The sequence below is a fragment of the Xenopus laevis genome, chromosome 9_10S (genome assembly GCF_017654675.1).
Source record: "Xenopus laevis strain J_2021 chromosome 9_10S, Xenopus_laevis_v10.1, whole genome shotgun sequence".
Classification (NCBI taxonomy): Eukaryota; Metazoa; Chordata; class Amphibia; order Anura; family Pipidae; genus Xenopus; species Xenopus laevis.
The window spans coordinates 4,617,029-4,641,903 of record NC_054388.1 but is presented as its reverse complement, the minus strand read 5'-3'; the positions used below and the strand labels follow the sequence as shown (position 1 = coordinate 4,641,903).

Sequence of the window (24,875 nt, the reverse complement as noted above, 5' to 3'; positions counted from 1 at the left end):
TACAGAGGGGCGAGCAGGACCCCCCTCTCCAGGCTAAATGCGGTCACCCGATTGGCAGAAGAGAATATTTTGGGAAGGGTTTTGGAAGCTGTGAGGGGGGGGGGGTGAGGGCGGTTTCAAGGCGGCCCCTAAGTTTTGGCTGAAGGGAAGTCTCATGTCCCGGGACAGAGGGGACTTGAAACCGACAGAAGTGAAGGAGGAGAGAGACGCGGAGCACAAAGACAAAGTGATCGGAACCGCGGGGGAAGCGACTGGACCCAACTCAGAGGCTCGTCCTACAGACTCGGCTCAACTTCCACCAACAACAAACACTCGGCTCGGGACAAACTTCCCAACTGAAGCGGAACAATCAGGCGCCTCCTGACAATGAAACTGCGGCTCAACTGGACTGAGTGGAGCTAAAAGCACGAGCTGGAGCCCAGAGGGATCTTGTTCCGGGTCTGAGAGCGACTGTCTGGCAGCAGCAGCGACACTATCGCACCGACCTCACTCCTGCAACTCATGCGCAGCGACTCCAGCCGTTTAATTGAACTGCAGCCACTTCACTGACTCAGTAGCCCCTTTACTGACTCACTCGCCCCTTTACTGACTCACTCGCCCCTTTACTGACTCAGTAGCCATGCAGGGTGTCACCAGAGCCTCCATTCTTCTGATTATTTATCACCTCTTCACCCTCAGCCTTGGGCAACTCCATGGAGAAAAGGGCATCTCTGTGCCAGAACATGGCTTCTGCCAGCCCATCTCTATCCCTCTCTGCACAGACATTGCCTACAACCAGACCATCATGCCCAACCTCTTGGGTCACACTAACCAGGAGGACGCTGGACTGGAGGTCCACCAGTTCTATCCGCTAGTCAAGGTCCAGTGTAGTTCTGAGCTGCGGTTCTTTCTGTGCTCCATGTATGCCCCGGTTTGCACGGTGCTGGAGCAGGCCATCCCTCCGTGCCGATCTATATGTGAGCGGGCAAGACATGGCTGTGAGGCCCTCATGAACAAGTTTGGCTTCCAGTGGCCTGAAAGACTAAGGTGTGAGAACTTTCCACGTCATGGAGCGGAGCAGATTTGTGTTGGGCAGAACCACTCTGAAGATGGAGGTCCTACTCTTCTAACCACCAGTCCACCCCATCATGGCACTCCTGGGCCACCCATCTATGCCACACTGGACCACCCGTTTCATTGTCCTAGGGTGCTGAAGGTCCCCTCTTACCTCAACTACAGGTTCTTGGGAGAGAAGGACTGTGCTGCTCCATGTGAACCAACCAAAAGCGATGGTTTTATGTTTTTCAGTCAAGATGAGATCCGCTTCGCCCGCATTTGGATTCTCATCTGGTCTGTGCTGTGTTGTGCATCCACCTTCATTACTGTGACCACCTACTTGGTGGACATGCAGAGGTTCCGCTATCCAGAAAGGCCCATCATATTCCTGTCTGGGTGCTACACCATGGTGTCCGTGGCCTACATTGCAGGGTTTGTACTGGGCGACAAGGTGGTCTGCAATGAAGGTTTTTCAGAGGACGGCTACAAAACTGTCGTACAGGGGACTAAGAAGGAAGGTTGCACGATCCTCTTCATGATGCTTTATTTTTTTAGTATGGCCAGCTCAATCTGGTGGGTCATCCTCTCTTTGACTTGGTTTCTGGCCGCTGGTATGAAATGGGGGCATGAGGCCATAGAAGCCAACTCGCAGTATTTTCATCTGGCAGCGTGGGCTGTACCTGCTGTGAAGACCATCACCATACTGGCAATGGGTCAAATTGATGGAGACCTCCTGAGCGGGGTTTGCTTTGTGGGCCTTAATAATATTGATCCACTTAGAGGTTTTGTGTTGGCTCCACTTTTTGTCTACCTCTTCATTGGAACCTCCTTCCTCTTGGCTGGCTTTGTGTCTCTCTTCAGGATCAGAACCATCATGAAACACGATGGCACCAAGACGGAGAAACTGGAAAGGCTCATGGTGCGCATTGGGGTCTTCAGCGTCCTCTACACAGTTCCTGCCACTATTGTTATCGCGTGCTACTTCTACGAGCAGGCATTTCGAGAGCACTGGGAGCGTAGCTGGGTCAGCCAAAATTGCAAGAGCCTGGCCATCCCCTGCCCTCTCCAGTATACCCCACGTATGACCCCGGATTTTACTGTATACATGATCAAATATCTCATGACCCTCATCGTTGGCATCACATCAGGATTCTGGATCTGGTCAGGCAAGACTCTACACTCCTGGAGGAAGTTCTACACAAGGCTCACCAACAGCAAACATGGGGAGACCACAGTGTGAGGCAGGAGATGATGGACAACCCGCTCCTTTATCATTGGACTACCACTGACTGTGACATATTTTCTGTCCCATATTCCTGGGATCCCAAGCAAGTCTTTATAGTCATCGGGTGGAAGGCCCTATATAATGCCATCATCAGGTACATCCCTTTGGATTTGTGAGAAAAACTGTAAATAGTTTTTTTTTTGCCCCCATAAATGTAATTATATATTTCTATTTAAAATATGGGGCAGAAAATTGAGAAACTATGAGGGGAGGCAAAAACTCTTTTTTTCCCCTCCCCCCTACACTTTTTTTTTTTTTTTGATTCAACAGTGCCTTCTGTATAAGTGAAGTCCTATAGCCTGCAGTCCTTGGCCTGTACTTGCCCTTTAATTTTACTTGGTTCAACGTTAAACCCTGAAAAAAGTGTTATTGGTACGAAATTTCCTCTTGAACTTGAAGGTTTCATTTAGAAGACAACCAAAGAACTCTGGAGTTGCTTGTGGGAGATGATGGTCGAGCATGGGCTTTACTACTTTGGGGAGGAGGGTCCCTGGAATTCTTTGGGGTTACCCACAACTTTCATGGACTTAGCAAATCCTCGTTGCCGAACACGTTAGGGACAGACTATTGACTTGGGGAATGCAAGGGTTACATATGCAAAGTATTAGAGGGGAAATACCTTATTAACCCCTTGTTTGCTGAAGATCAACTCTTCCCTGTCCTGGTGGGTCTTCTCTAAAAACCCGTCAGGTTGTTGATGATGTTGACGTGTTTCTTTGTGTTTTGTTTTTTTCTATGTGATCTTATTATTATTATTATTTTTGCCCCTTTGAAATAAAAAAAAATATTTTTTGTTAAGAACAATCAGAGCAGCTCGATGCTTCACACCTGTTTGGCCGGGGTCGGGGGCAGGGGCTTCATTGTTGGCCGGGTCACGGCTGGACTTTTGGCACATTTCAAAGGATAATGCTAAAGTGTAGATTTATATACTTGTTATCTTACCTAATATTCTCTAGAACAATGTAGTAGTTGCCTTTAAATGGATAGATGATGCTGAAGGGTAATTGCCTTCTAGGCATGATTTTATATATACAGGGATGCACCGAATCCAGGATTCGGTTCGGGATTCGGCCTTTTTCATCAGGATTCGGATACGGCCGAATCCTTCTGCCCAGCTGAACTGAATTTACATATGCAAATTAGGGGCGGGGAAATCACGTGAATTTTTGTCAGAAAACAAGGAAGTAAAAAAATGTTTTCCCCTTCCCACCCCTAATTTGCATATGCAAATTAGGGTTTGGTTCGGTATTCGGCCGAATCTTTCACGAAGGATTCGGGGGTTCGGCCGAATCCAAAATAGTGGATTCGGTGCATCCCTAATATATATATATATAACCCTTTGCGAAAGATTCAGCCAAATACCAAACCAAATCGCATATGCAAATTAGGGGTAGGAAGGGGAAAACATTTTTTACTTCCTTGTTTTCTGACAAAAAGTCACGCGATTTCCCTCCCCGCCCCTAATTTACATATGCAAATTCAGATTTGGTTCAGCCTGGCAGCAGGATATGGCCGAATCCTGCTGAAAAAGGCCCAACCGAATATATATATTCTATTATATATATATATATTAGGGATGCACCGAATCCACTATTTTGGATTCAGCCGAATCTGCCGTGAAAGATTTGGCCAAATACCGAACCAAAACATAATTTGCATATGCAAATTAGGGGTGGGAAGGGGAAAAATGTGTTACTTCCTTGTTTTGTGACAAAAAGTCACGCGATTCCCCTCCCCACTCCAAATATGCATATGCAAATTAGGATTTGGATTGGCCGGTCAGAAGGATTCGGCGAATCCAAATCCTGCTGGAAAAGGCAGAATCCCTAACCGAATTCTGGATTCGGTGTAATATATATATATATATATATATATATATATATATATATAAAGTTTTTTAAAACGAAACAAGCTGAAGTGCCACTCCTCACCTTTCTTATTGGGTGCACGTGGGCAAGGCTTAATTTACATACTAAATAAAGTTAGCCCCAGCACTCAATATATAACCCCCTGAAAAAATATTCCTGCACAACTGAACTGTAACTTTCTTAAAAAAAGAAATTTTTAGTTACAAAGTTTGTACAAAGCATGCATACGCTGACGCGTCAGTCCTATCCCACGTGCACCCAATAAGAATATATATTAGGAATGCACCAAATCCACTATTTTGGATTTGGCCAAACCCCGAATCCTTCGCAAAAGATTCGGGCAAATACCGAACCGAATCCTAATTTGCATATAGGGGTGGGAAGGGGAAAACATATTTTACTTCCTTGTTTTGTGACAAAAGTCACGCAATTTCCTTCCCCGCCCCTAATTTACATATGCAAATTCGGTGTTGGTGGGCAGCCGAAAGACTACACAGTAAATGTGGGTTGAATGCTTATTTTCAGTCCTAGATATTACATGAAGGCCAGCTGGAAGTGGAAGAGTTTGTACGGAGAGCTCTTTGGTTTCTTAGATATACAGGTATAGGATCTTTTATCCAGAAAGCTCTGAATTACAGAAAGGCCGTCTCCCATAGACTCCATTTTATTCCGAACAATCCAAATTTAAAAAAAATGATTTCTTTTTTCTCTATCATAATAAACAATGCCTTGTATATGATTCAACTAAGATACTGTATAATTAATCCTTATTGGAGGCAAAACCAGCCTATTGGGTTTATTTAATTTTTATATGATTTTCTAGTAGACTTAAGGTGCGCAAATTACGGAAAGATCCATTATCCAGAAATCCACAGGTCCCGAGCATTCTGGATAACAGGTCCTATACCTGCACCTTGTACATGATCCCAACTAAGATGTAATTAATTCTTATTGGAAGCAAAACCAGCCTATTGGGTGTATTTAATGTTTATATGATTTTCTAGTAGACTTAAGGTGCGAAGATCCAAAATACGGAAAGATCCATTATCCAGAAATCCCCAGGTCCTGAGCATTCTGGATAACAGGTCCCATACCTGTTCTGTACAAGAGTATAAACGCATTAATCATTCGGGTAACTGAACTGCTGCCACGGGGTGAATGGGACTAAATGTTGAACCAATGGGGAGTGCGGGGCTTGAACCCACTGATTTAAAGGGAAAACAATGTTGTTGGCCAAGTCAAACAGTAATGCACTTCCTGTTCTTTGTAATCAAACCAAAATGGATCTATTAGGACTCGCCCCTGACTCCACAATCAAATATGGAAGGATAGGGCACAAATGTGCTCCACCCAAGCTTGGCTCCGTAAGCTCCTTGTGAGTTTTATATAAATAAAGGGTAAGAATAACTGTGTTGTTTATTTCCAAAAGTATTTGTATCTGCTCAGTAAACTGCACGCACACAAGAGATCATCTCGCCAGCTTTCCAGCTTGTTCTGTGGGAAAGGCTCTCAGTAACGTCCTACCCTGTCCTCTCGTATAACACAATCACCCTAATTACACCCCCCTCCCCAAAACTTTTACCAAGTTATGATAATGAGCTGCTTTGATGACAGCAATTAAGCTTGGCTGCTCCTTGCTCTTCAATTAAAGTTCAAATAAAGTTCTTTAACGTGCGGTAATCCTGAAGGACATCGGTGTTTCAAAGGAATACAGGTATAGGATCTGTTATCCAGGAACCCGTTATCAAAAAAGCTCCAAATTACAGAAAGGGTCAGTCCACACGAGCAGATTCGGGGAGATTTAGTTGCCTGGCGACTAATCGCCTCTTCTTCTGGGCGACAATCTCCCCGAATCTGTCTTTGCATATAATGAAAATTAGCCTGCGCTAAAGCACACGCGGCGATACGTTTTCCAAAGTCGCCCGAAGTTTCCTCGTGCGGCAACTTCGGGCGACTTCAGAAAACTAAGTGCCACGTGTGCTTTAGTGCGGGCGACTTTTCATTATAGCGGACTGCAAGACATGCGAAGGCAGTTCGGGGAGATTGTCGCCCAGAGGAAGAGGCGATTAGTCGCCAGGCAACTAAATCTCCCCGAATCTGCTCGTGTGGACTGACCCAATGTCCATCTCCCATAGACTCCATTATAATCAAATAATCCGAATTTTTAAAAATGATTTCCTTTTTCTGTGTAATAATAAAACAGTTGCCTGTACTTGATCCCAACTAAGATATAACTAATAGTGATGGGTGAATTTCTCCCGTTATGCTTTGCCGGAAAATAAGCGAATTTCCAGCGAAATTCTCGAAACGTCAAAAAATTTGTGAAACTTGGAAAATGCCATCCGCGTCAATTTTGATGCCAGCATTAAAGTCAATGAATGACCGAATAGCGTCGATGTGTGCCGATTTTGGCATGAGCGACTGTCCGAAATTTTTTTGACACTGGCGAATTTTCACGGGAGTTTTGCACTTTTATTCACCTGCAGCGAAATGCGGAATTTTGACGCCAATTCGCACCAGGTGAATTTATTCGCCCATCATTAAACCAGCCTATAGGGTTTATTTCATGTTAACATGATTTTCTATTAGACTAATGGGGTGAAGATTTATGGAAATTACGGAAAAACTGTTATCCAGAAAACCCCAGGTCCTGAGTATTTTGGATAAGAGGTCGCATACCTGTGCCTTGTACATGATCCCAACTAAGATATAATTAATTCTTATTGGAGGCAAAACCAGCCTATTGGGTGTATTTAATGTTTATATGAGTTTCTAGTAGACTTAAGGTGCAAAGATCCAAATTACGGAAAGATCCGTTATCCAGAAATCCACAGGTCCTGAGCATTCTGGATAACAGGTCCCATACCTGTACCTTGTACGTGATCCCAACTAAGATTCTGACTCATTTCACGTTGCAACAGAGCTGCAGAAATGATGATGTTTTGTCTTTACTCTTATGACATTTTAGTCGTTGGGAAACTGTACCTTTAAAGGGAGCTGACCCCATGGCCTGGGTTCTGCTGTTCCCTGACCCCTCAGGGATTAGGATGAAATGTTTGGGAGGCACAACTGCCGTGTGACCTTTAATTGTTCTGGTCAACGGAAGCGCCGATTTTGTTATTTTTCATGACTTCAAGGTGATGTAAAAGGTCTGGCTTTGGGCAGCTCTGCTTTCCATCATAAATGCCCAATTAATGACATTTTAATAATGGCTTCCATGGGTGCTTCATCGTCATGGGAAAGTCAGCCGTGGAGACCTTTAACGTACGCCGCATATTAGGGGAGAGGGGTGAAGAAATAAGCGGAAACAAATGGTCTGTGGATTTGCCTCCTTGAAGATCCAATGTTTCAACCCTTTGACTGCCGGAGGGGGTCTGCGCCGTCTTTGCTGCTTACGAGGCTCATGTCACACAAGGTTTGTCTGTTGACATCTGTAAATGCGGTTTCACTAACAAAGCCTTTTTGTGCACCCATAGAAGTGGATCGGGTTGGCTGAAAAAAACCCCATCATTCTCTTTTCATAGGTTACCTTTATGTAAGCTGGCTCTAGTGCAGTGATCCCCAACCAGTAGCCCATGAGTAACATGTTGCTCTCCAACCCCTTGGATGTTGCTCCCAGTGGCATCAAATTAGGGGCTTATTTTTTAATTCCAGGCTTGGAGGCAAGTTTTGGTTGTATTAAAACCAGGTGTCCTGCCAAACAGAGTCTCCTGAGGGCTACCAGTCCCTATAGAGCAGGGATCCCCAACCTTTAGAACCTGTGAGCAACATTCAGAAGTAAAAGGAGTTGGGGAGCAACACTAGCATGACAAATGTTCCTGGGGTGCCAAATAAGGGCTGTGATTGGCCATTTCGTAGCCCCTATGAGGGTTGTCAACCTACATTGAGACTCTGTTTGGCAGTGCACCTGGTTTTTAAGCAACCAAAACTTGCCTCCAAGCCTGGAATTGAAAAATAAGCTCCTGCTTTGAGGCCACTGGGAGCAACATCCAAGGGGTTGGAGAGCAACATGTTACTCACGAGTTACTGGTTGGGGATCACTGCTATAGGGGCTACCAAACTGCCAATCACAGCCCTTGTTTTGGAGGAACGTCATTTCGTTTCTACTTTATTTACTGTATATTGCTGAAATGACAATAAAATCCACTTGACTTGACTTGACTTGACATCCCCATGGACTTTTTCATGCTTGTGTTGCTCCCCAACACTTTTAAATGTGTCTCACTAGTAAAAAAGGTTGGGGTCCCCTGCTCTAAAGCTTGATCTTATACACAAAGCCGAAGTTGCCATAGCGCATGGCATTCTCCAAAGACTCAAGGCCAACACCAAAACCCTGTAGTATTTATTTCTAAATGACACATTTTACACTGCAAATAATTCACTGTACAATATAAAATGTCATTCCTAACCCAACAAGTGTATTTAGTTGTAATATTGGTGTGTAGGTGCATCTCAGGTCATTTTGCCTGGTTATGTGCTTAGGGCTGGGCCAAGGTATTTTGGCACCCTAGGCAAGGGCTTCAATCTGTGCCCTCCACCCCCACCTGGTCCAGCATTAGCATTTCCCATCTTACCATTCATATTGCACCATATACCTTTGTCAGCACCAATGGTATTGCTCAGTTAGTACCTGTGCCAATGGCAGTCAATCGCTCAGATCTGTACCTGTGCCAGCATACGCCAAATCATATTGTTACCATCAATCTGTACCTATCCAAGCGGCAGCCAAAAAAATCCATCATGTTGCCCCTGATTTGTACCTGTGCCAGCAGCAGCCAAATATCCATTATATTGCCCAAAACATCTGTGTACCTGTGCCAGCAGCAGCCAACAAAATCCACAATATTGCCCCCAAATATTTACTTGAGCCAACAGCAGCCAAATATCCATCATATTGCCAGCAGCTGCCAAGAGGGAGGTAGAGAGTGCTTCTACCCGCAGTACGAATCATGGAACAGGTGAAAAAACTATTAAAGGCCAAGCAAATCAGGGTTAAAATAAAATAAAAATTCCCCTTAAAAGTGCACCCTCCCCATGGTTGCGCCCTAGACGGGCTCCTACTCTGCCTACCCCTAGTTCGGGCCCTGCATGTGATTTCAGAAAGAGCCAACACTTAAGGATGGAACTGCTTTCTGGCCGACTGTTGTTTCTCTTACTCAATGTAACTGAATGCACATTAGCAGACAAGCAAAGTTCAGTTTTCAGAATATATCGACCTCTATATAGAATTACAATACCCCTGCGTTGGTTTGGGCCTACAGAAGGGAACAGTCAAGGCCTATATGTACTGCACACCTTCCTACAGGCTGCAGCTGCTTGCACCACAAAGGGTTAACTCAACCCCCTCCCCCCCTGCATCTTATTAGGTACCAGGTCCCCCCTCCACCTCCACAGCCTTCCACCCCAGTCACAGGCCTGGAAAGTGAGTTGTGTTTTTGCAGCTGCAGTCAATTAGAGGAGGCAGGAATGGAGTTGTGTCGGAGAATGTGCTGTTTGGCTTTAGGTGCCTTGCCCTTTTATTCTTTTATTTGGGCTTTTTAGAGTGTTTGTGTGTGTCTGTGTGCATTTTAGTGTCCATGTGCCTCTCAATATGCCCCCCGGTTCTATTTAGAATTAAAGGAAGTCTTAGCTTGCCCTTTACAAGCTGTAGGTCGGCAGATTTAAAATGCTATGCCTTTCCAAAAGTTCTTGTAGATTGCAAGCTCTATGGGGTAGCGACCTCCCTCTTGTTTCCTAGCGCATGGCGGTATATTTATAGTTATTAGTCTGTATGTAATGTAAATAAAGATTATCTATAGCCACATATACTAGCTGTGTGTATTTATATAGTGAATATATAATAATAATAATAATGCTTTTATACAGGTCATGGAACTCAGAGGTAACTTCTAATTAGGGATGCACCGAATCCACTATTTGGGATTTGGCCGAATCCCTGAATTCTTGATGAAAGATTCGGCTGAATACCGAACCGAATCCTAATTTGCATATGCAAATTAGGGGCAGGGAAGGAAAAAGTGGAAAAAAAATCTTATTTTCTGACAAAAAGTCACTTGATTTCCCTCCCCGCCCCTAATTTACATATGCAAATTAGGATTCGGATTCGGTTCTGCCAGGCACAAGGATTCGGCCGAATCCGAATCCTGCTTAAAAAGGGCGAATCCTGAACCGAATCCTGGAATCGGTGCATCCCTACTTCTAATATCCTCATATTTTCCAACAAGGGGTACTTTATTTATTAGAATACATACGTTTTAGTGAGTCATGTGACAAAAGCGACATCACTACTCACCGTTTATAACTGATGACATCACTAGTCACCATTTATAAGGATATAATTTACAAGATATTCATGGCTTTTGTGTATTATATATATATATATATATATATGAATAGTGTGAGAGGGAGGGTGTCAGTTGATGTAATAATTGGGTGGCTATATTCCCTGGCTGTGCTACGGGTGCTGCGGGTGCTGAACAGCTGCTCAGGGAACAGATGGAAGTGGAGGGTGGGGAATTTTACAGTTGCGCTCCTGTCTTTCACACTTTGTCCCTCTTTCACAAGTTTCTGTTTCCCCTCCCACCTTCTTTGCACAAACACCTCACTCTGAGATCCTCAATGTCCCACTCACTGCCCCCCCAGCTCCCATTCCTGCATTTTCTGTCTTAGGTTTCCCGGCACCAATGACTTAGTCCCACACTCACTGTCTGTTCAGACTCTGCAGCAGCTGCACCCGGGGCCGCAGGTGGGTTTCATGCGACAGCTCATGCGACTCAGAGGTGACTTCTAATACCCTAACATTTCATAAAAACATTCTTAAACAGGACCCGCTCCCAACCCCAAAAACTGTTTTTTGCATAATGGGAAAAAAAAAAGTGATTGCAAGCCTTCATCCCAGAAATGTGAAAGTGTGTGTGCGCTGACAGGCCAAGGATGTGAGAAAAAAACACCTAGGGGGTTATTTATTAAAGTCCGAATGCCAACAATTTTTTTTTACCATAAAATCCAAATTTTTAGTGGAAAAAAAACCTCACATTTTTCAAGTTTTATACCCAGAAGATGGAAAAAGTCAGAATCTGAAAATCCCCCATCTCAGCCGGAAAATCGGACTATTTCGGAACAAAAAGCCGAAACATTCATGGCTTTTTGGGAACAAGCCCAAAAAAATCGAGTCGTTCGGGATAAAATGTACGATTCGGATTCTTGCTCGATTTTATCTAGTTTGTTCCTGACCCGATTAAATCGTGCTTTTTTTTTTTAAAAAAAACCAATTAAGGTAAAATTGTGGATTCTAGTTTGGTCTGACTTTTTTTATTTGAGTTTATTTGAGATTTTGATAAATAAGGCCTTGCCTTTTTAGTCTTTAGGGCAGAGACACACGGTCAGATTCGGGGAGATTAGTTGCCCAACAAATCTTCTCTACTTCGGGGGCTACTAATCTCCCCGAACTTCCTTCCCGCCGGCTATAATGAAAATGCCTCATGAGCAAACTTCGTGCGACTTCGGAATTCGATTGCCATCTTTGGGACTTTGGGTCTTTGGGACTTTGGGTCTTTGGGTCTTTGGCTCTTCAGGACTTTCGGCAGAGCATCATTTCCTCAATGGTAAGGGGGGCCCGACTAATTCAAAAAGTGCAGCAGAGCTGGGACCCCCTTGAGGCCCGGGCCCCCTTTGCCCCCTGAGGGAGGCTATTTGATAGCAGTATGATGAGAACATTGCTGTAAATACATTGTATACACAAACAACCAGGGCAATGGCGACACCAACAGGAGGCAAAACAATGGGTGCAGGAATATTATCAAACTCATATGGAATAGAAGCCAAAATAATATTGTATGGAAGTCCCTATAAACAATACTTCCTGCCCTCCTAATATCATCAGAGTGAACTGAGTAAAAATGCCGGATCCTATGGGTTTCATTGGCCAACTGCCAGGACTAGAAAAAAGGGGTTAAGAGCCAATGAAATAACAAGAAGATGACTCCAATGAGAAACTCTGAGCAAGAGAAAGGAGCCGATTGGGCAGCTCCAGGAACAGATGAAGGTTTGATTCTGCCCAGGGAAGCGGAAAGTAAAATAAAGACTTCAAGCAACAGATCAAAGAAAGAAAGTGGAGCTGGAGGAAAGTCAGAGAACAATGTGAGGGAGCAGATACAGGAGTGACCCCCAAAGGGTCCCCACATACAGATGTTCTGTCCGTTATGCAGAATCTCATCCTTTTTATGAGTTTTATTCATCCCTGCAGAGGATTCAGATAAACTCTCCTTAACAAAGGGGAAAAGTCTTTGTGTGCCGCATAGGGAGATCACAGAGGAGCTCTGAATAAACGAATGTCTGCTCTTGGGCTGTTATGGGTTGATTTTTCATTGAGTTTAACAATATCTAGATTTAAAAGTGTAGTTGTGCAAGGCACAAAGCTGTTTTTACTTGGATTAAAGGGGGTGTTCACCTTTAAATTAACTTGTCGTATGATGTAGAGAGGGATATTCTGAGACAATTTGGTTTTCATTATTTATTATTTGTGGTTTTTGACTTATTTAGCCTTATATTCAGTTTGCAATTCATTTCAGCCATCTGGTTGCTAGGACCCAAATTCCCCTAGCAACCATGAGATGATATCATTGATAGGAATAAGAAACTGGAATATGATTAAGAGAGAAATAAAGAAAAAAATGAAAGATTGTAATAAAAAGATGAGTAATAAACAGTAGCAATAACAATACATTTGTAGCCTCACATAGCATTTGTTATTTAGATGGGGGTCAGTGACCCCCCTTTTGAAAGTTGGAAAGAGTCAGAAGTAAAAGGCAAATGATTTAAAAAAAAACTATAAAAAACAAATCATGAAAACCAATTGAAAAGTTGCTCAGAATTGGTCATTCTATAACATACTAAAAGTTAACATAAAGGTGAACCACCCCTTCAAAGCAAGTACAAGTATGGGATCCATTATCCAGAAACCCGTTATCCAGAAAGCACTGAATTACAGAAAGGCTGTCTTCTGTAGACTATCCAAATTTTTAAAACCAATTTCCTTTTGCTCTGTAATTATCAAACAGTCGCTTGTATTTCATCCCAACTAAGATATAATCCTTATTGGAAGCAGAACCAGCCTATTGGGTTTATTTAATGTTTATATGATTTTCTAGTAGACTTAAGGTAAGAAGATCCAAATTACGGAAAGATCCGTTATCCAGAAAACCCCAGGCCTGACCATTCTGTATAACAGGTCCCATACCTGTACTTGATCCCAACTAAGATATAATTAATCCTTATTGGAAGCAAAACCAGCCTATTGGGTTTATTTAATGTTTATATGATTTTCTAGTATGGAGATCCAAATTACGGAAAAATCCGTGATCCGGAAAACCCCAGGTCCCGAGCATTCTGGAGCATTCTGGATAACAGGTCCCATACCTGTACAGGTATGGGATCCATTATCCGGAAACCCATTATCCAGAAAGCTCGGAATTACGGAAAGGCTGTCTCCCATAGACTTCAGCCAAACGAAATGCAGATGCACACCTGGTCCCTCTTTCAACGTTCACGGTGCATGGATCATAGGAGGACGGCACCCCCAACGAAAGGTACGTAATAATTAATCCAGCACACGAAGTTTGCTCAAGGGTTATTACCCGTGTTTAATGTCAAGCCAAATAGGTTACAACGTTTCGGGGGACCTGACGAAGGGGTACGCCCCCGAAACGTTGTAACCTGTTTGGCTTGACATTAAACACGGGTAATAACCCTTGAGCAAACTTCGTGTGCTGGATTAATTATTACGTGTCTCCCATAGACTCCATTTTATCCAAATTTTTAAAAATAATTTCCTTTTTCTGTGTAATAATAAAACAGTCGCTTGTACTTGATCCCAACTAAGATATAATTAATCCTTATTGGAAGCAAACCCAGCCTATTGGGTTTATTTAATGTTTATATGATTTTCTAGTAGACTTAAGGTATGGAGATCCAAATTACGGAAAGCTCTTTTATCTGGAAACCCCTATATCCACAAAGTTCCAAATTACAGAAAGGCCAGCTCCCATAGACTCCATTTTATCCAAATTTTTAGAAATGGGTTTATTTAATATTTACATGATTTACTAGTAGACTTAAGGTATGGAGATCCAAATTATGGAAATATCCATTATCTGGAAAACCCCCAGGTTCTGAGCCTTCTGGATAACAGGTCCAATACCTGTACTTCTGAATCAGTCATTTAGGGTTGGAGGATGAAAATCTGATGAATGTGACTCATAAAACAGACTAACAGTCATATTTTCAGTTTATTGCAGCCGAGAGTCTCCTCTTGCTCAATCAATGTTGATGGTAAGAATCTGACCCTGCGACTTTTACTGGAATTTCGGAGACACGGGGGGGGGGGGGAATTACTAAGCCTGTTGTCAGCGGGGAGACTGATATTGCTCAACAGTTATTGATGTTTTGATTGACAGCGCTAACACTTTAAAAATGATGTAGTTTTTATTTCTAAATGACACTGTTTACACTGCAAATAATTCACTCTACAATATAACATTTAATTCCAGAACCAGCAAGTGTTTTATTTTGGTTGTAATATTGGTGTGTAGGTGCATCTCAGGTCATTTTGACTGGTCATGTGATTTCAGAAAGAGCCAGCACTTTAGGATGGAACTGCTTTCTGGCAGCCTGTTGTTTCTCCTACTCATTGTAACTTGAATGGGGCCTATTCACTAACTTCGAGTGAAGGATTCGTAGTAAAAAAACTTTGAATTTCGAAGTGTTTTTTGGGCTACTTCGACCATCGAATGGGCTACTACGACCTTCGACTACGACTTCGAATCGAAGGAATCGAACTAAAAATCGTTCGACCATTCGATAGTCTAAGTACTGTCTCTTTAAGAAAAAACTTCGACCCCCTAGTTCGCCATCTAAAAGCTGCCGAACTCAATGTTAGCCTATGGGGAAGGTCCCCATAGACTTGGCTAAGTTTTTTTGATCGAAGGATATTCCTCGATCGTTGGATTTAAATCCTTCGAATCGTTCGATTCGAAGGATTGAATCGTTCGATCGAAGGAATAATACTTTGATCGTTCGATCGCACTATTTGCGCTAAAATCCTTCCACTTCGATATTCGAAGTCGAAGGATTTTAATTTCCAGTCGAATATCGAGGGTTAATTAACCCTCGATATTCGACCCTTTGTGAATCGGCCCCAATGTGTCTCAGTGGGACCTGGATTTTACTATTGAGTGTTGTTCTTAGATCTACCAGGCAGCTGTTATCTTGTGTTAGGGAACTGCTATCTGGTTACCTTCCTATTGTTCTGTTGTTTGGCTGCTGGGGAGAGGGGGGGTATCACTCCAACTCACAGTACAGCAGTAAAGAGTGACTGAAGTTTATCAGAGCACAAGTCACATGACTGGGGCAGCTGGGAAATTGACAAAATGTCTAGCCCCGTGTCAGATTTCAAAATTAAATATAAAACAAAATCTGTTTGCTCTTTTAAGAAATGGATTTCAATGCAGAATTCTGCTGGAGCAGCACTATTAACTGATGCATTTTGAATAAAACTATTTTTCCCATGACAGTATCCCTTTAAAGCTGATGATGATGACTATGAATTCTGCCCTTTTAGGCATTGCTGCGCTGTCCATAAACTGCTGACTTTGAATGGGTAAAACTGTCATTTATACTCCCGGGAAGGCAGGATAAGTCATTTTGTGGGTTTCTGATTTGCTCATACAAATTCAGGGTGAAAGAACCTGCGCCACAGTCACATGTGATCCTAAAAAAAGATTTCAGTACGATGATGCCTTATACACTTGCTCCCTGTCAGCGCAGGCATTAGCTGCTTGTATCCGTAACCACACGGCACGGCCAATATGCAGAGTGTCCGCATTTAATCGCTTTCTGCAGCGAATCTTGGTGTTTTCCAACATATTTTAAAGAAAAATTGTAGCGAAAATGAAAATTTTATATTCGCTTCATCATACTGAAATAAGAAACTTTCTAAATACAATCAATTAAAAATTCTGTACTGTTTCTGAAATAATCAAGTTTATCTTCAGTATTCCTCTCTCAGCATCTGTTTCTCTTCATTCTGTCTTCATGCAGCAGTTGGGTGTCAGATATTCACTGACAGTTACATCCAATATATCTTATAGGGGGGCTCCTTTCCTAGCAGATGTATTAGAGGTCACTCTATTAAACTCACCAGTAGTGATGGGCGAATTTGAGCCGTATAAGGGATAATGTACCCCCTACTGTAAATGATAAGGATATTAGGAAGTCACTGAGGGGTTGTTCTATGACCATATAAAGGCACAAGGCTGCAGGCTGAGTTATACAGGGAACTCTGAGTATCACTCATGTATTATAAGGGATAATGTACCCCCTACTGTAAATGATAAGGATATTAGAAGTCACTGAGGGGTTGTTCTATGACCATATAAAGGCACAAGGCTGCAGGCTGAGTTATACAGGGAACTCTGAGTATCACTCATGTATTATAAGGGATAATGTACCCCCTACTGTAAATGATAAGGATATTAGAAGTCACTGAGGGGTTCTGTGACCATATAAAGGCACAAGGCTGCAGGCTGAGTTATACAGGGAACTCTGAGTATCACTCATGTATTATAAGGGATAATGTACCCCCTACTGTAAATGATAAGGATATTAGAAGTCACTGAGGGGTTCTGTGACCATATAAAGGCACAAGGCTGCAGGCTGAGTTATACAGGGAACTCTGAGTATCACTCATGTATTATAAGGGATAATGTACCCCCTTCTGTAAATGATAAGGATATTAGAAGTCACTGAGGGGTTGTTCTGTGACCATATAAAGGCACAAGGCTGCAGGCTGAGTTATACAGGGAACTCTGAGTATCACTCATGTATTATAAGGGATAATGTACCCCCTACTGTAAATGATAAGGATAATAGAAGTCACTGAGGGGTTCTGTGACCATATAAAGGCACAAGGCTGCAGGCTGAGTTATACAGGGAACTCTGAGTATCACTCATGTATTATAAGGGAGAATGTACCCCCTACTGTAAATGATAAGGATATTAGAAGTCACTGAGGGGTTGTTCTGTGACCATATAAAGGCACAAGGCTGCAGGCTGAGTTATACAGGGAACTCTGAGTATCACTCATGTATTATAAGGGATAATGTACCCCCTACTGTAAATGATAAGGATATTAGAAGTCACTGAGGGGTTGTTCTGTGACTATATAAAGGCACAAGGCTGCAGGCTGAGTTATACAGGGAACTCTGAGTATCACTCATGTATTATAAGGGATAATGTACCCCCTACTGTAAATGATAAGGATATTAGAAGTCACTGAGGGGTTGTTCTGTGACCATATAAAGGCACAAGGCTGCAGGCTGAGTTATACAGGGAACTCTGAGTATCACTCATGTATTATAAGGGATAATGTACCCCCTACTGTAAATGATAAGGATATTAGAAGTCACTGAGGGGTTGTTCTGTGACCATATAAAGGCACAAGGCTGCAGGCTGAGTTATACAGGGAACTCTGAGTATCACTCATGTATTATAAGGGATAATGTACCCCCTACTGTAAATGATAAGGATATTAGAAGTCACTGAGGGGTTGTTCTGTGACCATATAAAGGCACAAGGCTGCAGGCTGAGTTATACAGGGAACTGAGTATCACTCATGTATCATAAGGGATAATGTACCCCCTACTGTAAATGATAAGGATATTAGAAGTCACTGAGGGGTTCTGTGACCATATAAAGACACAAGGCTGCAGGCTGAGTTATACAGGGAACTCTGAGTATCGCTCATGTATTATAAGGGATAATGTACCCCCTACTGTAAATGATAAGGATATTAGAAGTCACTGAGGGGTTGTTCTGTGACCATATAAAGACACAAGGCTGCAGGCTGAGTTATACAGGGAACTCTGAGTATCACTCATGTATTATAAGGGATAATGTACCCCCTACTGTAAATGATAAGGATATTAGAAGTCACTGAGGGTTCTGTGACCATATAAAGGCACAAGGCTGCAGGCTGAGTTATACAGGGAACTCTGAGTATCACTCATGTATTATAAGGGAGAATGTACCCCCTACTGTAAATGATAAGGATATTAGAAGTCACTGAGGGGTTGTTCTGTGACCATATAAAGGCACAAGGCTGCAGGCTGAGTTATACAGGGAACTCTGAGTATCACTCATGTATTATAAGGGATAATGTACCCCCTACTGTAAATGATAAGGATATTAGAAGTCACTGAGGGGTTGTTCTGTGACTATATAAAGGCACAAGGCTGCAGGCTGAGTTATACAGGGAACTCTGAGTATCACTCATGTATTATAAGGGATAATGTACCCCCTACTGTAAATGATAAGGATATTAGAAGTCACAGAGGGGTTGTTCTGTGACCATATAAAGGCACAAGGCTGCAGGCTGAGTTATACAGGGAACTCTGAGTATCACTCATGTATTATAAGGGATAATGTACCCCCTACTGTAAATGAAAATGAACAGAAGGATTTCTGTGACCATAAAAATGTATACGGGTGAAGATGACTTTTATTATCCTCATATTTTCAGCACTTTCTCTCAATTACTTGAACGTTCACTGTAGGAAGAGAGGGGAGTTAATTAGTCCCTGCTCCTATTTGTTGCCTCGTAGTATAATTCATTCATTGTAGAATAAACTGCTTATGTACAGGCAGAAAAGGTGGGGACGTAGGAACTAGTTACCTAATGACTCCCCAAAACCAAGTGGGAAGATAATAATATAATGTTAAAATAAAAGAAATGATGGGAGATTATTCCAAACAAAAACAGAGGTGTCTATTGCCCCTTTAAACTCCAACTGCCAAGTGACAAATCGTCCAGTTCCAGTGAAAGTGTTTTAGTGATTAGCCACTAAATGCTCAATAAAACCCCAGACCTTCTTTATACCCCTATTAACTGCCTCAGCTCTGCGTCCCATTATTCAGCACTCTAAGAACAATCTGCATATTTGTCTGACTATATACAGCGGAATTCAACGTTGCCACCAATGTGTTTTCACTAGCCACTCCACGTGGTCAAAACATGAATTCGATTAACTAACCCCAGAACTATAGAACTACCCCCTTTTATTATAATGCAGTTTCATTACTTACGCACGCTGGTAGAGTCTTGTGTTATTGTCTGTCACATGAGAAGGTCAGAATTTAGATTTTTATTGAATTTATCGAATACTTTTGTTTAGTCTGCCCCAGCGAAGCTTTTATTTATTATTCACTTTCCTTGTTAAATCAGCCTGAGGCATTTCCAGGCATCAGTGTAGTAAACAATAATGGTCCTTTCATGTAAAGGGGAACTGATCCTGCTCTTTGGAAACTTGCGTGTATCTAGCACCCCTGCCATAAAGCAAGGCACGACTGCTGTTGTAGTAAACAATAACGGTCCTTTCATGTAAAGTGGAACTGATCCTGCTCTTTGGACACTTGTGTGTATGTAGAATCTCTGCCATAAAGCAAGGCACAACTGCTGTTATAATAAACAATAACGGTCCTTTCATGTAAAGGGAAACTTATCCTGCTCTTCAGAAACTTGCGTGTATCTAGCATCCCTGCCATAAAGCAAGGCACAACTGCTGTTGTAGTAAACTATTACGGTCCTTTCATGTAAAGGGGAACTGATCCAGCTTTAAAAACGAATAAATTAAAAGCCGCATAGGATGGTAAGTGAGGGAGGGAAATAGCCGCTAATTGTGGCGGTCTATTCTATATCAGTTACAGCCATTAGTATTTTCATTCTAGCCCTATTCTACCCTCCTTACCCATGTAAAGGGGAACTGATCCTGCTCTTCGGAAACTTACGTGTATCTAGCACCCCTGCCATAAAGCAAGGCACGACTGCTGTTGTAGTAAACTATTATAGTCCTTTCATTTAAAGGGGAACTGATCCAGATTTTCAGACACTTACATGTATCCAGCATCCCTGCCATAAAGCAAGGCACGACTGCTGTTGTAGTAAACAATAATGGTCCTTTCATGTAAAGGGGAACTGATCCTGCTTTTCAGACACTTGCGTATATCTAGCTTCCCTGCCATAAAGCAAGGCACGACTGCTGTTGTTTGTCAGAAAGGAAATCATGTGAGTACCAGGAAATGAAGTCCCCCATGAAAGTATAAAATATGACAATAACTTATTTATACAGCAACTTGCTGCTGCCTCCCCCCTCAACTTTTTGGCTCCTGAGGAGGTCCAGGAGGGTCTGGTTTGAAAACAGGAGATTTGGCCAGTAGCTAAATTTTGCCGCATTACCTTATTTATCAATAAAAACGTGAAAAAATCAGACCGGGAAAAAAATCCGCCTTTTACAAAAAAAAAAAACACAACTTTTTCGGATTTCCACATGGAAAAAAACCAATTATAGTATCGGACAAGTGACTATGAACTATGGAGCATTGTTTTAGACTGGGGCCTGAAATATTCCTTGATAACCTGCAACTGCCCTGTGGGCCTCCAAGTTGTATCAGTCTTTTCTCATGAACCAATGTTGTAAAAAAAATGAGTGTGCTTGTCCTTTAAATAGGCTTCAAAAATGGCAGAACATGAATAAATATTTAAAATACAAAGGCTTAATAAAAACTCACTGTTGTGATTTCTATACATAAGAGTATTGGATACATTGCATGAATAACCTCAGCAATATTTCTTTTGACACTGACCATGCAAATATGTGAGAGCCAGAACACGTCACATTTTCCATCCGTTTAATATGCGCTCGATTTGTCTCCACGCCCCGATCATCTTCACAACATAGTCTATCTGGCCGATCATGCAGAACCTCAGCATTTTTACATAATACAAAAGGAGAGGTCAAGGAGACCATGATATGGAAAGAAAAGCAGAGAAGTATATATATATATATATGGGGTTTAGATTCACTGGATGGGAAGGGTTGTTGTCTCTCTTTATAATGGAATAGTAAGGCCAGTTGAGGGTTGTAGTAAAGTTTGGCCCACACACATACAATCAAACTAGATAAAGTCCACCATCTGTTAATAAAAGGAAAGGAGGATGACAGACCCAGATTCATAGCTATCTCCTCCTGGATGAACCAACACCACCTCAAGCTCAACTTGGCCAAGACTGAGCTCATGGTCTTTCCACCCAAACCGAGCCCTTCTCTTCCTTTCACTATTACTATTGATGGCATGACTATTAACCTGGTTTACTCAGCCTGCTGCTTCGACCAGTTCCTCTCCTTCTCTAATCATTTTAATAATACTGTCAAAACCGATCACTTCTTCATTTCTTCATGCTTCTGCCAAAATACTAATCCATGCCCTTATCTTATCCCTTATCTTATTGACTATTGCAATCTCCTCCTAACTGGTCTTCCTGACTCCCAGCTCTCTCCCTCCAATCAATCTTAAACTCTGTTACCAGGATCCTTCTGCTCTCTCCTAAAAGGGAACCTGCTCAACCCCAACTCAGATCTCTAGCATGGCTGTCTGTTAAGCAAAGTATAGTATATAAAACCCTTCTACTAACATTCAAAGCCCTTCACTTCTCTGCTCCTCACTACATTTCTTCTCTTGTCCCAGGTTCCTGGTTGTCTTCTCCGCTCCTCTCAGAGCCACCTTCTCTTCACACCATCCACATCCACTGCCACCTCTTATCTCAACCCCTTCTATCTTGCTGCTCCTTACCTCTGGAATTCCATCCCTGCATTTCTCTGTAAGGAAACCTCTCTCCATCTCCTCAAGAAAGTCTACCTTTTGGATCACTAGAACATTAGCCCAATCCCGTGCCTACTGACTATGCCTTAACTTGTGCACTTTTTCATCTCCAATTTGTGCCTGTATGTTGTTAGCCTTTTATCCACAGACTGTAAGCTCTACGGGGCAGGGGCCTCCTTCCCAGGAGGCCCCTTCCTGTGTATATTTATTGTGTGATGTGTCTTCCCCATGTATACTTTTATATATATTGGACATTTATGCATTGTACAGCACTGCGGCTCCGTTATAAATAAAGTTATACATACATACTTACATACATACATGACAGAGTGGTCAAATAGAAACTCGGAAGAGTTGGACAAGGAACTATAGGGAGATTTAAATATAGGTTTATATAAACATATAAGTGAACCACTCTGGATGCTCCGTCACCAACAACTCTTTTATGGACAAGCAGGAGATCAGAATGAAGGACATTTGATGTCGGCACGCAGATTCTAAAAGGTGAGAATGGAAAGTTGTGAAAATCTCTCTCTGGAGTGGCTGGACTATATTTAAACAGTAGAATATTTTTTAGCAACTGTGATAAAAAAGTTACTAGTATTTATGCACATACAGAAGTATAATGTTGATCAAAATACTGGTACAGCCAGAAAGGAATGTCTCATCCATGTTTTGTCGTAGTAGTGTCTTCCTCTGGATCATACGAGGAGAATAATTCAACAGAAAATCATTTTTCACTCCAAATCCTATTCTAATTGATATTTATGGTGGACTTTCAACTGAATCTAGAAGAGCAAATAACCATTCTCCCAATATTTTACCCTAACAATTTGCCATCCCCCCAGTAATTATACCTTTCCTTCTCCTTTAATCATAACTGGATGAAAAGAAGTCAAAGTAGAAAGAGATAGGAGGTGCTTACAGGCCAACGGAACTCACAAGTCCAGGCACCGGGATAATCATAACTCGTCATGGTGGTTAAATTGTGATGAATTGCCACATGTCCAACAAAAATTCACGCGAGATGCTTCAGTGGTCTTTAAAAAAGAGTAAATTGGTCTCCTAACAAAAATTCCTTCCCAACCACATTCTGCTGCTTTATTTTATCCGGGTGTTGCCCATACAATGACGCCACACTGAACTCTTATTCGGTGGAATTCAATGGCGCTGGTTTTCAGCATGGAGTGCAGGTATAAGTCACTTTATAAATACACTTGTGACCTGGGTGTGAGGGAAATGGGATACAACTTGCTGACACTATTGAGATGAATTCTGAGAAGTCTGAGGCAACACCCTTATGGGCAAACATCTGAGGAAGCTGTGGGCGACAACTTGCCTCCTTGTATACATTGTAGGCCTTGTGATACAGTTGTGGTTTGACACTGGGGCATGTGATACATTTCTGAGAAATTTGTTTCAGAGGACATTGGGATATATACTGTATATATCATTCTTTTGTGCACTTTTTCAGTTCAAGATCCCAGTTTTGGTTTGGAAACAGAGAACATCTAAGCTCATAACAAGATCCCAGATTTTGGTTTGGAAACAGGGTACCTCTTAGCTCATAACAAGATCCCAGCTTTTGATTCGGAAACAGGGTTCCTCTTAGCTCATAACAAGATCCCAGCTTTTGATTCGGAAACAGGGTTCCTCTTAGCTCATAACAAGATCCCAGGTTTTGATTCGGAAACAGGGTTCCTCTTAGCTCATAACAAGATCCCAGCTTTTGATTCGGAAACAGGGTTCCTCTTAGCTCATAACAAGATCCCAGCTTTTGATTCGGAAACAGGGTTCCTCTTAGCTCATAACAAGATCCCAGCTTTTGATTCGGAAACAGGGTTCCTCTTAGCTCATAACAAGATCCCAGCTTTTGGTTTGGAAACAGGGTTCCTCTTAGCTCATAACAAGATCCCAGCTTTTGGTTTGGAAACAGGGTTCCTCTTAGCTCATAACAAGATCCCAGCTTTTGGTTCGGAAACAGGGTTCCTCTTAGCTCATAACAAGATCCCAGCTTTTGGTTTGGAAACAGGGTTCCTCTTAGCTCATAACAAGATCCCAGGTTTTGGTTTGGAAACAGGGTACCTCTTAGCTCATAACAAGATCCCAGCTTTTGGTTTGGAAACAGGGTTCCTCTTAGCTCATAACAAGATCCCAGCTTTTGATTCGGAAACAGGGTTCCTCTTAGCTCATAACAAGATCCCAGGTTTTGATTCGGAAACAGGGTTCCTCTTAGCTCATAACAAGATCCCAGCTTTTGATTCGGAAACAGGGTTCCTCTTAGCTCATAACAAGATCCCAGCTTTTGATTCGGAAACAGGGTTCCTCTTAGCTCATAACAAGATCCCAGCTTTTGGTTTGGAAACAGGGTTCCTCTTAGCTCATAACAAGATCCCAGCTTTTGGTTTGGAAACAGGGTTCCTCTTAGCTCATAACAAGATCCCAGCTTTTGGTTCGGAAACAGGGTTCCTCTTAGCTCATAACAAGATCCCAGCTTTTGGTTTGGAAACAGGGTTCCTCTTAGCTCATAACAAGATCCCAGGTTTTGGTTTGGAAACAGGGTACCTCTTAGCTCATAACAAGATCCCAGCTTTTGGTTTGGAAACAGGGTTCCTCTTAGCTCATAACAAGATCCCAGCTTTTGATTCGGAAACAGGGTTCCTCTTAGCTCATAACAAGATCCCAGCTTTTGATTCGGAAACAGGGTTCCTCTTAGCTCATAACAAGATCCCAGCTTTTGGTTCGGAAACAGGGTTCCTCTTAGCTCATAACAAGATCCCAGCTTTTGGTTCGGAAACAGGGTTCCTCTTAGCTCATAACAAGATCCCAGCTTTTGGTTTGGAAACAGGGTTCCTCTTAGCTCATAACAAGATCCCAGGTTTTGGTTTGGAAACAGGGTACCTCTTAGCTCATAACAAGATCCCAGCTTTTGGTTCGGAAACAGGGTTCCTCTTAGCTCATAACAAGATCCCAGG

At 42.3% G+C, this 24,875-nt stretch overlaps 1 protein-coding gene across 1 annotated transcript; it reads left to right on the top strand.

Annotated features, from left to right (window-relative positions):
• The first annotated feature begins 223 nt into the window (after window positions 1-223).
• On the top strand, window positions 224-3,121 carry fzd2.S (frizzled class receptor 2 S homeolog). The gene is given in 1 exon segment (NM_001090360.1): window positions 224-3,121. A coding segment is annotated over 1 exon segment (1,656 nt). The 5' UTR covers window positions 224-619; the 3' UTR covers window positions 2,276-3,121.
• Window positions 3,122-24,875: the final 21,754 nt, after the last annotated feature.